A 13,430-nucleotide genomic window follows, 5' to 3' on the forward strand; every position below is an offset into this window, starting at 1 on the left:
TGACACCACTATCAGTAACATGGTGTTGGAGGCTATCACATTCCCTTTATCGGTACCCACTTCCAACGTCCTATTCACCCGCAAATCGCCTATGAAGTTTTCACCCTTCAATGTTATATGCAATCTGATCTTGATCTCTCTAAAAACTGTTAGGTTTTTTCTTTGAAATAGTATTCCACTTATGCAACTATTTCTTGTACATTATTTAACCGCTTTTCGAGTTTGCAATATACAGGGTTGTGTGGAGTAACACCCCAATCATTGATTATATACATATAATTATTTTTAAACTCAATGTTGCCCTAAATGGGTGTAGGCGGAACAATATTCACAACCAGAGTACGTTTGCGACAATTTTGCTAACCCAAGATGTGAGGGTTCAAAACAAAAACAAAGAAAAATTTTACCTTTTTATTACAGAATAAGACTGCAATACATTACCAATAGAAAATTACGCTTAAATTTTACATAATTTATAAGCTGTTTCGGTACAAAAGAAAAGGATTTACAAGAAATTGTGCGCTACTCTGAACAAGCAGTAGAATAGATTTCAATTTCTTCAAAGTTACTATTCAAACGAACATTTCAAAAACGGATACCATTAACAGTTGGTATAAAAATGTGAAGTTTTTTTACACAAAGAAAAACTATATTACTCATTATTTTATTTTGTCTAAGTAATTTCAGTCATACATCGCACAAATTCTGAATATGCTATTACAACCAACATTTAATTCTCAAATCTGTCTAAAGTTAGTTAAATACCTATACAAATCTTAAACTATTCTATTCGTAACGTACATGTAGAATTTGTTATAAAGTTAGAAAAATGCCAGTGGTTATGAAAATGTCCGAGTATCTTTACAATGAAAATGAACCCAACCAAAATGTGCCCGCTCACGCACCAAACACCACCACTTCGGTGTTTAATACTTTGCAACATAATTAATATCTGTGCCTATATTACAAAATTTGTTCAAATACACAACTAAAAAGAAGGGTTTTGTGAACATCTAATTGCGCAGAAATCCTTTCTTCACAATAAGTTACGAAATAAATTTTCTACAATGTCTTGTACTATCTGGTCATACTGATTGATGGAATATCGTTTATGTACAGACTTAGCCCAGGTCTACCACTTTTTATACCATTGTTAATAAGATACAACGTAATTAGTTGATATTTATATTCATGAATAAACGAATACACTTGCAGTAAATATACAATTTTAATCGAATACTCAACTTTAAAAAAAAACACAAATGGCCCTTCCATACGAAAATAGCTATAAAGGTAATAATAATATAATAATGAACTATTCTTATTAAGTCTATGAGTGCAGTTAAAACAAATCTATAAAAGTCAAATTTACAAGTGAAAGAATGATGACTGTGTGATAGTTGAATATTATTTTCCCAATTTGGATATGCGAATGAAGCAAGTAACAAAATACCAATTACATTTGTGCTTGCAACGACAACAATGGATATTTGTTGATCTCGGTCGATTAGTTTTTGTTGATCAGTTATAAACGAAATGTAATTAGTTCAGGTACATATTCCAATATGTACGTTTCACTACTCTAAAATAGAACTTATCAATAGGTTGCCATCCACAAACTAATAAAACCAAATTTGTCTTACAAAAATATACAAAACAAAAATAATGATTGAAATTACTAAGTTATCCTCTTCTTAAAAAATATTAACAGCAATCATTTTTTGCACTTTGTATAAAATGTAATTATACCAATTTTTGTTATCAATAATTTATCCATATACCTTGAAGACATGTTTTCGTCAATTTATTAGAAGTTGGTAAAATTACATTGTAAAATATATAGGCAAAACCCTACTATAATAAGACAAGTTTTATTCACACACATACATTTATTCAGGTTTGTCCTCTTCTATTGCATTCGCACTAGACTCTCCAAGATCATTTTTCTCTTTGCTAACTTCCTCGGACGATTCTTCGCTTTTATCCTCCGACATTGGAGCGTCGGCGATATCTTCTTTTGCGCCATTCTCTTGTGTTTCCTGAAAGCGGAAATTAATGGATCAAACAAGTGTTAAAATGGGCTCATCCCGCCTTCATTTTTTATTTCTGATCCACAAAGTACATTAAAAATAAAAAGACCCGTGTGTCCTCAATTTTTATTTGCGAGTAAAATAACTCCAAAATAAATTATTGAAAAGCTGTGTTTTTAGTCCGAATTTGAAACACTTCAGACTAAATACGTCACAAACCTACAACCAATCACGTAGAAGTGAGCTGGCAACCTTACGCGAGGGTCTGACGTTTGTCACATTTGACGTTTTGAGAGGGATGTTTAACTGCATCTAGCACGAAAGTGACAAGTGCCTGTGACAGATGACGCAAGTTATACCTAAATGCCATTCTCCTGCATTATTGCCAAGTCGTTATGTCATCTGAATGGTTCTAGGAGCTGATTGGTCGGGCTTATTACGTCACAGAGCCCGCCACAATCATATCGTTTTGAATCAACCTTTAAAACCGCACATGTTCATTATTTTTTTGCTAATCAGCCTCTATTTTTAAATAAACTTTTACTGTCCAAAAAAATGTTTTATGGTTTCAGGTACACGCTTATTGAATTAGAACTGCGGAATTCAACTATACTGTAAACCCCCATTGTCGCACACACGCGACTGCCACAACAGTGGGTTAAAAAATGTATTGTGCAAATATCAATGGTTGCGTATTTATAGACATTATTTCTAAATGTACAGGGTGGTCCAAATTGGATACTTTTATTCACCCTGTATTTTAATAGATGGAAAAAATGGCCCTAGGTGTCTGGAGCTCAATTTTAAAGAAAAAGATCACTGGCGCAAACAATTCATAACTTTCTTATTATTAAAGATATTTGATTTTGGCAAAATCTTTCTTGGAGCACTTTTTTATGAAGGATCCATCACGATACACAGTTTTTATATAAAGGATGTTTGGTTCCATGTTCCATTTTCTAACTTTCACACCATCACAATTTTCTCAGCTGATTGCACCACATTCAAAAAGTATGTCACATGACCCTCTTTTAAATTTGCGAGTACCTTTTTTCATATAATTTTCTAATTCCACAACTGACACAACTAGAAAAATTCATTTGGCTATTATTGGCCCAAGAATAAAATAACACCTACTCCACTCAAATACTGAATGACGCTTAACGATTTCGCCGATAAGCATTTCTTCTATACGAGATTTTTAAAGTTCTTTTTCTTTTTGAATTTTCATAAAATTTAAATTTTCAAAAAATTTAAGACGTTATTTTCATGTCCAGGCATGGAATTTTGTATCTGCGATCAGATGTTTTCTGCTCTCTTGTTTAGAGCAGCGCACTCTTGTGGCAGGAATTGGAAAAAAATACACAAGATCGGAAAGGGAATACCCAAAAATGGTCCCATTTTTCTGTTTTTAATAGGAGGGATTTTTGGAACGCAACTCCCAAACGAAATTTTGGTTGAATCGAAAGTCTACCGCCTAATTTGACGTACTTATGTATTTAGTGGTAGAGGGTGCATAGAGAAGAATTTAAATACAATAAGAATCTACCCTAAAATTTGCATTTGTCCATAACAATCTTTAAAAAATTCTGAATCTGTGGTGGATCTGTGTACTAAGATGATACAAGGGCATTTACTTGACAACCATTGTTTTCAGGGGAGCTTTGAAAAAAGGTCAAAATATGACACAAGCAACCGTTTTAGTATATATTCCTGAAATTAATGTTTGACCTTCTAGTAGTAGTGTAATGGACTTGTAGTCACTAAGTCAAAGTGTCATAAAAAATCACATGCGATCAATTATGTAGTTACAAAAAATCATGTTTAAATGAATTGATTTAGAATTAACAACAAAGTGTCAGCCCCCTTTTTTTAAATGAAAATATATCCAAAATTACTTTTTGAAAATTTCAAATGTTCATGTCACACTTGAGATAATTTTGGATTTTTTTATTAGGCAAGAGTATTTAAAAAAAAAAGTTAATTCTAATATTGCCACCAAGAAAAATTAAAAGAATACAAATTTTGAATCTTATTGTTTTCTAATGGAAGTTGACTCTTAAACAGAAAATTTCAGCACTGGTACCAGAGGGTAAAAAGAATTAATTTTTTTTTCTTTGTAAACGAAAAAAGCTTGATATTAAAAAATTATTAAAATAGTAATTTTTTCGATATCCCTAACCTCCACCATTCTGGTCAGAAACAATTTAAATTAAGATTTGGGGTTGTAGCGTTCAAACATTTTACCCGTCGAGTTTGTTTTCAAAAATTTTTCAACCTGCCAATTTTTTTGAACCCAATATCTTTCACTGTACACTTTTTAATAATGATTATACTATAGTATAGCAAAGCATTAATTTACCTTAGTGCAATTATAACTTTTTTTAAATTTCCTACAAAAGTACCTGTAAGACAACTACATAAACATACTGCTGAACAAATGAAAAACAAAAACAACTGAAAAAACCTAAAAAAAAAAAAAAGATTTGATGTACCTACCTTACTACATTGTAGTAGTTCAGTAGTTTACTCAAAATTGAAAAATATATAGCCACAGAGAAAACAAAATGTAATGTGAGCATTTTTTTCAGAGGGATTTTTTCAGGTAGTCTATTGGAACAAACAAATAGACAACAATAAATAATTGAAAAATTTAAGCTTGATAGGTCAAAATAAATCTCTTCAGAGAGAAGATAATCAGTTTGCTATGTTACGGGTGACTGCTATGCCATATAATGCTGGAAGTTTCAATTTCTGCTTGACCTTCATAGAAATAAGACAAAGACCATCACAGCATGTAGGAAATATAAGAACAACTACGATCAACCTCCAACAAGGACAGTGATGCTTTAAAATATTTACATATCCAATTGCAAAAGAAACAATACGTGAAATAAACAGCAGTGTACCTTCGTATCATTCACTTCTGCATTATTATTGGCAGATTCGTCCTTCTCGGCATGTGTGTTATTCTCGACGGGCTCGCCGTCAGTTTTATCGGTGGGTTCGTCGATCTTCGGCTGTTCCTCTGAACTTTCGGGCGCCGAGTCTTTGTTTTCGTCTTGAGAATCGGTTTCGTCCTTTGCCGTCGTTTTTGGACGACCTCGTCCTGCAAGTTTCAGTTATACTGTCGAATACTGCAAGTTAGCGAAACAAACCTTTTCCTTTACTGGCCGATGAGCTCTTACGCTCTTTTTTAGCGGGTGGAGGAGGTGTCGCCGGAACGCCTCTCGCCGAAGACCGTGTCACGCGTCTACCTTCGACTTCTGGGGCGATTCCCTGTTAACGAGAAATGTTACATGCGGACGGGCACGAGGCGAGTAATTACCTTTGTAATGGCCTCACTTTCCTCGAGAGCCCTGTCTATTTTCTTTCCCTTTTTCCCTTTTGGCGATTTGTCATTCTGGAAAACAAGAACATTATACTTTTTAAATTTTCCCTCCAAAAGATAAACGAACAAAACAACCGCGTACGTCTAAATCTACCTTAATTTGAGAAAGAGCATAAAGTTGTGAAACGTACGTTACGTGATAAGTTCGGAAAATACGATACCTCCGGAAAATTTGGCATTTTTCAGGTTATTTATTGCAGCAGCAAAAGGGGTTATACGCAAAAGCGATGTTCGATTTATAATGCAATTATTGCGTATTATTATTACACTTTCTAAAGCGTAATCTTTGTAATAATTGGATTTATTAGTTTACTGGGATGTCCACTTAGAATGTGACGTGCCCAACTGTCGTAAAGCGTACTACGATAACATGAAAGAGGTTTAAATCGAACAGTCACAGTCTAACAGTATGGAAGTATTACGTGCACATTGCTAGCACTTCGAACAACTACTTGAGAAAAATATAATTTTAAAACACTTACCTGACTATTTTCTTCATTAGTTGCACTATTAGTATTTACTCCGTCAACGTCCGACATTTTAATACGCGTAAAAACACAAATTTATATACAATTCCTTGTAAAAGTCAGATATAGATGTTCCGCAACCCGGTCGTTGTGTTTACACGAAACAAATGGCGGCCAGCGTCGGTCACGTGATCGCGAGAGGCGCCACTGCATCAATCTTTTAATTTGAATTAGTGGAGGTAAATTAAAATCCACCTTTTCACCACATTTTACTTATAATTTCGAAATCCCATTGTTTCTATTACAACAAAATATTACGTAATAGATTTTATGTGCCTAATTGTAGTTGTGAAGCGTAAATGTGAGTCATTGAAAGCACGTTGTTGATAAAATCAAAGTACCTAAATTAAAAACAGGTTGGCTGTCGATTGAAAATGGAAAGTAGTGCAATAAGCGTTTTATTTCCAACTTTGTAGTAAAATTTAGGTAAGCTTAAATGAAGATCAGATCAGTGGCGTAGGCAGTTTTTTTCCACTCCCACTACGCCTCTATTAATGTCGCGCAACTTCCGTAGAGATTTAAAAGATACATTGCATGAGAAAACTTTCAAGTGTTTCATTGAGTAACTTTTAAATTAGGTACATAATAACAATAAAAATGAAGAAAAAAAGTCTTGTACGCAAATTTGCGGTTTAACCTATGTGAACTTAGCAGCCAGAATACAGTACCAAAAACACCGAACATGCCCGAATGATCAGTGGCGGCGGTAATCAAATCAGATTTGAACTACTTAAAACTTAAACTACCTCGGCTCATAGATCATTATTAACGTATTTGTCATTTTACCCATCAGCTGTATTTCAGGGTTATCACGACCCCTACTAAATGCAGTGTTGTTAGCTTCAGAAAAAAGGTTTCAATTTTTTGACTGAACTCAAACGATTGGTAATAACGCCATCTATTATACAACTCGCCATTCATTGCACGAAGGGATAGGGGGCTGTAATCAGCCCTTAAAGTGTAGAACAAGTTATTTCAGGACTCAAAACGGTTTCAATTTCTGACTTGACTCACCCGATTATGGTAATGGCATATGAAGGTTTGTAGTAAAATTTCACGCCTTTAGGAAAAAAGGTTTCAATTTCTGAGGATCCTCAAACCATTGGTAAATGGTAATCACTCCAGCCGCTTGCAATAAAATCTTCATCCACTTGTCAAGCGAATGAGAGGTTGCAGCAAACCCTTTTACAGCTCTTACGGTTAGTCCTCGCCGTTTCTTATTCGCCGTCTCGAAACCAATTTGTCCTCATCATTTTATCCCTTTTAGTTTTAGTTCTAGTTTTAAGGGATCTCAGTTTTTGTTTGCTTCTAAATTTCAACGACCTGTTTTTTTAGCGCATTTCGACAAAAATTAAAAAAATGCGCTATTGTTGCCACTTTGTACGTCCGTGTGTCCGCGTGTCCGCCCGCTTGTTCGTCCGTCCGTCTGTCCATCCTTCTGCTCGTCCCTATTGGATCTTTATCTTAAGACTTATATTTGGTTCGTTATGGTGTCAAGGTTTGCACTTCGGTTTGCACCAAAGAAGGGATTTTTTAACGTTTATAAAAATAAAAATATCAATTTTTTCATTTTACACTTTTGTTGTTTATTATGTTTATAAATTCTGTACGTTAAGATGCTTCTTATAAAATCAAATTGAAATGAAGCGAATAGGTTGTTCATGCAACTTTTCTATTTGGGGACGGATTTTTCTGAAATTTTTACAGATTTTACCAATGAACGAATTAAATGCACAAAAAAAGTAAATTTTACATAGGCAGACACGTAAAACTATTATTGCGCATGCCCCGACTCACATTTGTTATTTGTGAACCAATCGTTCTGAAATTTTAGGGTAGGATTCTTCTTATGAAATGAAATTGAAGTAAGACGTCAAAAATGGATTGCACATGTGTAACGTTAACAAATTTTCCTGGAAAATGAAAAATGGATGTTCGATAAGTATTCATGCACGCTTTAGGGCGTAGTGCGCTGGTGCACCATCCTGTCGAAACTTAAGTTTCCAAGTTTTGTATTTCTGTTGCGCGCTGTATATCGTATTCGTAATAAAAAACGCCACCCGATACAGTATGTATTTTTTTACGGGCCTTATAAAAAAATAATGTTGCTGATGATTTATCCGAAACGAAACGTTGTATTGTAGAGTTCAAAGAGTGGCAACGGGAAAGTGTTTTTTTTTATTTTTCTGCAACTGTTCAAATAACATCAGCAAAATGTTTGAATTTCAGTTTTTCTGGCACATCTTTGGAAGTAATCGGAATTTTCTAGTTGCCTTTACAGTATGAAAATAATTGTTTAATTGCGTAACTTTTTCCTAATTTGCCTTTCGTTCGTATCTCTTACAGTTTTGGAAATTCCCATAGATAGAAAAAATGGATTGAGCGCAAATTCAACTTTTTTATTTGAGGATCTTTTTTTTTGAAATTTTAACAGAAGATGCTTCTCATAAATGAAATTTGAAAACGTATGTCGAAAAATGAAGTACGAGTACGGTACGCAGAGTCAAGGGATTAGCCACAAAAATTAAAAATGTGCCCGTCCGTAGGCCCGCCCGTCCGTCTTTCCGTCCCTACGGGTGTGTCGCTTTCAGATCTTTATCTTATGAGGTACTTTTTTTGCTATTTGGTTCGTTATGGTGTCGACGCTTGCACTAAGGAAGGAATTTCTTCTGTGTCTCTTACAAAGTCAGTTATAGCAAACAAGTTGTAAATCAGCATATGCATGATTAAAGCGCATTTTTGGTAATGCAGGTCAGTATTTTAGTAGCGAAGTTTAAAATTATCGATCTCACGAGTAATTTCGGCTGCGTTAAATACTTAATTTGATTTAATTTCAATTGAGAGTACGTCTTTATTTTGTAAAACAAATCACAAAGTAAATAATAAGTTTTTATACTGGTAGCGCTATCTAACGGTCAAATTATAGCACCTCCGAAACCCATATCGAAATTATTTTCTTTAATTATCGATCTCACAAGTAATTTAACTCAAAATAGACTAGTGCCTGCACATCTACACTATAGCAGAAAGCGTTTAGTGAAAATTTGAATTCTCTAGCTATTGTAGTTGTTGAGATCTCGCGCGGACAGCCGGCCTGCCAGCCATAACGAATATAATAGTGTATTTTTTTCAAAAATGCGTTAAAAATCTATTTTTTCGCTTCTAATAACACGTTTGCCGTTTCTTGTGCTTAGAAATTTTATACATTTGTTGTATTTTGAATTGAATTAACCAAAACTTAAACATCAAACTTGCTCTACCTTCGCCACCATTTTGGATCAAAGAAACCACAATTTTAATTTATTGGGGGGGGGGGGGGTTAAATGCATTGATAGAGAAAACCGAAAAATAAAAGTGACTCTGTTGGAAACCACGATTAAATCTTTGGGTCATGTGCACTGTTTTTTCTGAAATTTTGAGGGAAGTGCTTGTTAAAACAATAAATTAAATGTACATAAAAAATAGATCGCGCATACGCAGACCTCCATTTAGCCCATTTCTAAACTACGTCGGTTAATTGATCTGAAATTTCGGAAAATTTATTAGACAAAAGATACTGAATTATTTGTGGCTGAAATGCTGAAATAGTTTATTCGCTAATTAAACATTTCATCTATCTATCGTTTATTTACTTAGGTACTTAATAAATATACCGGAAGAATTTTAAACATCAAATATCACTGCAATGATGAACCTAATTGAAATCTCTAGTTAATACTACAGATATGCGATTGTATACACTAATGGAGAGTTAATATTTAGTGTTGTATGTAAGGAACACAAATATTTGTACTGACAATAATGTAAAATGAATAATGAGAATCTAGCTAAACATACACCACAAATACAATTCTCAAATTTGATCTACGTAATACCCAACGCCTCAATCATCGTTCCAAATACCCTTCAAACTTAACTAGAGGTATCGATGAAAAAGTTGCGTTTAGAGAGTATTCTTAAATAATAACTAATTCAACAAATATTGAATCCAGGCACTGACGTATGGAAAATACTTTTATAATCAGTTCAGAGTGTTTATACAATTGCGTGATAACAAGTTTGAACATTGATGAATATTTAAACACCAAACAAAACTATAAAATATTATTTTATATGGTAATTTGAGCAACATCAATTGCAAAAGTGGCAGAGAACTAAATTCATACAAGCAGAAGGTTTGTACAATACTCCTAGGGAAGACTTATTGTTACCAAGAAAAGATTATTGCAATAGTACTAGCACCCAGAAAATCTGAAGCACTACTCTGCGTATGTGTTTGTTTAGGATTTACCTACACTGAAGTTACTTGGAAATCAAGCTTTTACAAAAAGATAGTTACACCATTTAAAATAATATTCTTATAGTTTCCGTAAGCAACATTTAGTACAAATATCTTCTTATTTTAATTTTAACAACCTGTTAATATGTACACCTTAAACTTCATAGGCATATTAAATATAATTATAGATACATTAGGACTATGATATAACATTTTATTATAGAAAAATTGTATAATTCTGTCGTACAAGAATCATCTCATTCACTGTTTAGAAAGGTCAAAGAAAATTACAATAAATATCTATCACACAATACTCTTTTTGTCAAATATCTGTAGCTAGTTGTGCTTGTTGGATAGAGACGATCACCTCGGAATAGTTTACCAAATTTCTATTTAGAATATAATTATTCTTCTTGATGTAACGCATTTCGCGTGCATTACAGCAAATAATGCTATTAGAACGCACTACAATTTACAAATATAAAACAACTTTAATATGTTTAAATATATCAGTCATGTAAAAATCACACAATATAACAACCTGTATCGATACAATTCGATTTAAATAATTAACAAAATAACCTATCATTTTTAAAATCGTACTAATCGTCCCAGGTCGGGAAGGAGTCTTCGGCAACGAAGAGATTGCTGGAGCCTGTTGTTCGTTTAGTGTTTGGGGGAGGCTTACTGATAACGGAACGGGTGTTCTTGCTTTCGATATTGTACTGTTGTTCCATTTGGTATTGCTGGCTGTTTGGTTGACTTGCCTGACTTTGTTGTACTGGTTGCGACCAAGCGTTTGACTGGGACCAGACTGCGTTCGGGTCCCAATCGTAGCTCGGCTGATTTTGACTGAAAAATATAAATGGAAATTGTATCCTTTCATTTTATTTCAGAGAGTTCTCATCACATATAAGCGAGTTGTACAGGAGCAGTCCGATGTCAATGATTTTTACTTTGATATGCTTTCGATACATGAAATCAAAAACATTTCAACGTGCGTAATTAATATTCATATTGTTTAAATGATAACCAATCACTTTTTACGAAAATTATGATGTCTTAATTCAAATGCAATATTAATTTATTGAGGTGAACAGTGCAACCCTCCCTACAAATCTTTGTGAATGCTTTCGAAAAGAGCGTTCCAAAAATCGAATGCTGATCAAAATACGTTTGACTTTTGACCTTGCACCAGGGGGTCCACCCCGCAACCCAATATCCATTCACTTTTTCCTTTGGTTATGGCCTATCTGTGTGCCAAATTTCAGCATCATTAGCGTTTTTGAGTTATTGTGAGAACGGCCCAGGCTTTCAGACTTTGTTACGTTTGTGATGAAGTAGCTGCTCGCAATACTACGCCATATTTAATAAATAATAAATACTTCGCATAATTGTTTTATACAATCTTTTTAAAAATTTTCGTGAGAACACTTATTCATAAAAATGAAATTTGGGATCAAGGAACCTTGAACATGAAAAGAGAGAACAAAAGAAAACAATTTTCACAATAAATGAAATAAATTCATTTACAACTCCGGTTTTTTGTGTTCTAGAAAAATTCTCGGAGACAGTCGATAAGCAATTTCAAGTGTAAATGAAAATTCCGATAGAAACAGCTGCTGGTAGAAATTGTAATGCAATTATTCATAAAAAACACGCGAAAAGCTGTCGTATTAGCTCATACAGGAATTATAGAAAGATTTCAGAGGAAATGCAGCCAAACCACAAAATTATGCAAGAGTTTGTCAATTGTAATACTACCTATTTTACCATGAAAGGTGCATAAAAATGCCATCCTCCAAACTAGGCATTTTCACGTCAAATTCGTACATTTGGGTCCATTTGCCCACAAAAGTTTTATCTGTGCACATGTCTGCTCAAGACAATTGCATACAAATCCTGTACCTACCTATTATTTAAACAATTCATCGTGGCAAACACGTAAAATGGGAACAGAACAACTTTTCGAAAAATATCCGGGTATATTAATTTTAATAATCTAATCTCTTCGACTCTTATGCCAGTAGCCCCAACCTTTCATAGTGCAAATGACACTTCTCTTAGAAAAGCTAATCTAAAAAAAACACTTTCAAATTCAGAAAAGAAAAACCTTTCCAATGATGTGTTGTTACCTGACTACAATGTTTCTAATTATAAGTGGTACAGAATTACAAACATATCAAAGGAAGAATCATTAAAATTGGACCTGTTCCATAAAATTAATCAGTTTTTAAGGATTCTTAAGCTATAATTACACGATTAAGCGGAGGAGGATTCGGGAACAGTCTGCATATTGTGCTATTTGGCATGCTCAAAGTATACTTAGAGTCATTTGTAGGCCGCATGGGGAGCAGTTTGAATATATCACGAACCTAACGCCATAATCTTCAAAATTTCTTTTAAAACGAGGCCCAAATCAAAATATTGCTATTATTATATAGCATTAAATTCTATACATTTTAGCGTATAATACAACAGCAAAATAGATTGATAAATGGACATTTTTGTGGGTTATTTTCTGTGGTAAAGACTTTTCTCAAAACAATGTAAAAATCTAAATAAAAAAATCTTGCTTTAGATTGATACGTCATAAAAAGTCAAAACAGTTTTCTCATGGTACCTATCCACCTATTTTATGTTGGCGGTCTTTGCTATTAATGTTCTTTTAACGATCATATTTTATTATGTATTAATTTTAGTGCGTAGAATCCAAAACAATTCGTACTTTTTCGATTAGACTTCTCAATCAAAAGTTATGGACTAGAAACCAATTTCGAAAGAAAATTGAAAGGGCTGTAACTTTTGATCTAGTAGCCCAATCTTGGAAACTGTTTGAAATTATGGATTCTACAGGCCACATTCTATAAGTAAATTTTTTTTCCGGGTCGATCTGAGACAATTTTTTTTTGCGGGCCTCAAAAAAAAGGCAGTGTATTAACCTTCCTTTTTTACCAAAAATCGACTACACCAAAATTTCTCGGGAAAACACTTTTTCTTATTAATTTTGGTGCGTAGAATCCAAAACAATTCGTAATTTTTCGATCAGACTGCTCAATCAAAAGTTATAGACTAAACCTATTTCGAAATAAAATTCAAAGGGCTGTAACTTTTGAACTAGTAGCCCAATCTTGGAACTGTCTGAAATTATGGATTCTACAGGCCACATTCTATAAGAAAATTTTTTTCCGGGTCGATCTGAG

At 33.7% G+C, this 13,430-nt stretch overlaps 1 protein-coding gene across 1 annotated transcript; it reads right to left on the minus strand.

Annotated features, from left to right (window-relative positions):
- Positions 1-648: 648 nt before the first annotated feature.
- Positions 649-6,072, minus strand: LOC116171281 (uncharacterized protein DDB_G0286299-like). Its single transcript, XM_031488028.1, has 5 exons — positions 5,904-6,072; positions 5,359-5,433; positions 5,189-5,309; positions 4,940-5,139; positions 649-2,039 (listed from the first exon to the last, which is right to left on the minus strand). Exons 1-5 carry the CDS (start codon positions 5,958-5,960, stop codon positions 1,890-1,892), a joined length of 603 nt encoding a protein of 200 aa, XP_031343888.1. The 5' UTR covers positions 5,961-6,072; the 3' UTR covers positions 649-1,889.
- Between the last annotated feature and the right edge of the window lie 7,358 nt (positions 6,073-13,430).

Source organism: Photinus pyralis, unplaced genomic scaffold (assembly GCF_008802855.1).
Source record: "Photinus pyralis isolate 1611_PpyrPB1 unplaced genomic scaffold, Ppyr1.3 Ppyr1.4_LG5, whole genome shotgun sequence".
NCBI lineage: Eukaryota > Metazoa > Arthropoda > Insecta > Coleoptera > Lampyridae > Photinus > Photinus pyralis.

Coding starts and splice junctions, on each gene's coding strand:
- LOC116171281 (XM_031488028.1), bottom strand. CDS start 5,960: ATGTCGGACGTTGACGGAGTAAATACTAATAGTGCAACTAATGAAGAA. Junction 5,434..5,903: donor CTAATGAAGAAAATAGTCAG/GTAAGTGTTTTA, acceptor CTTGTTTTCCAG/AATGACAAATCGCCAAAAGG. Junction 5,140..5,188: donor ATCGGCCAGTAAAGGAAAAG/GTTTGTTTCGCT, acceptor TGAAACTTGCAG/GACGAGGTCGTCCAAAAACG.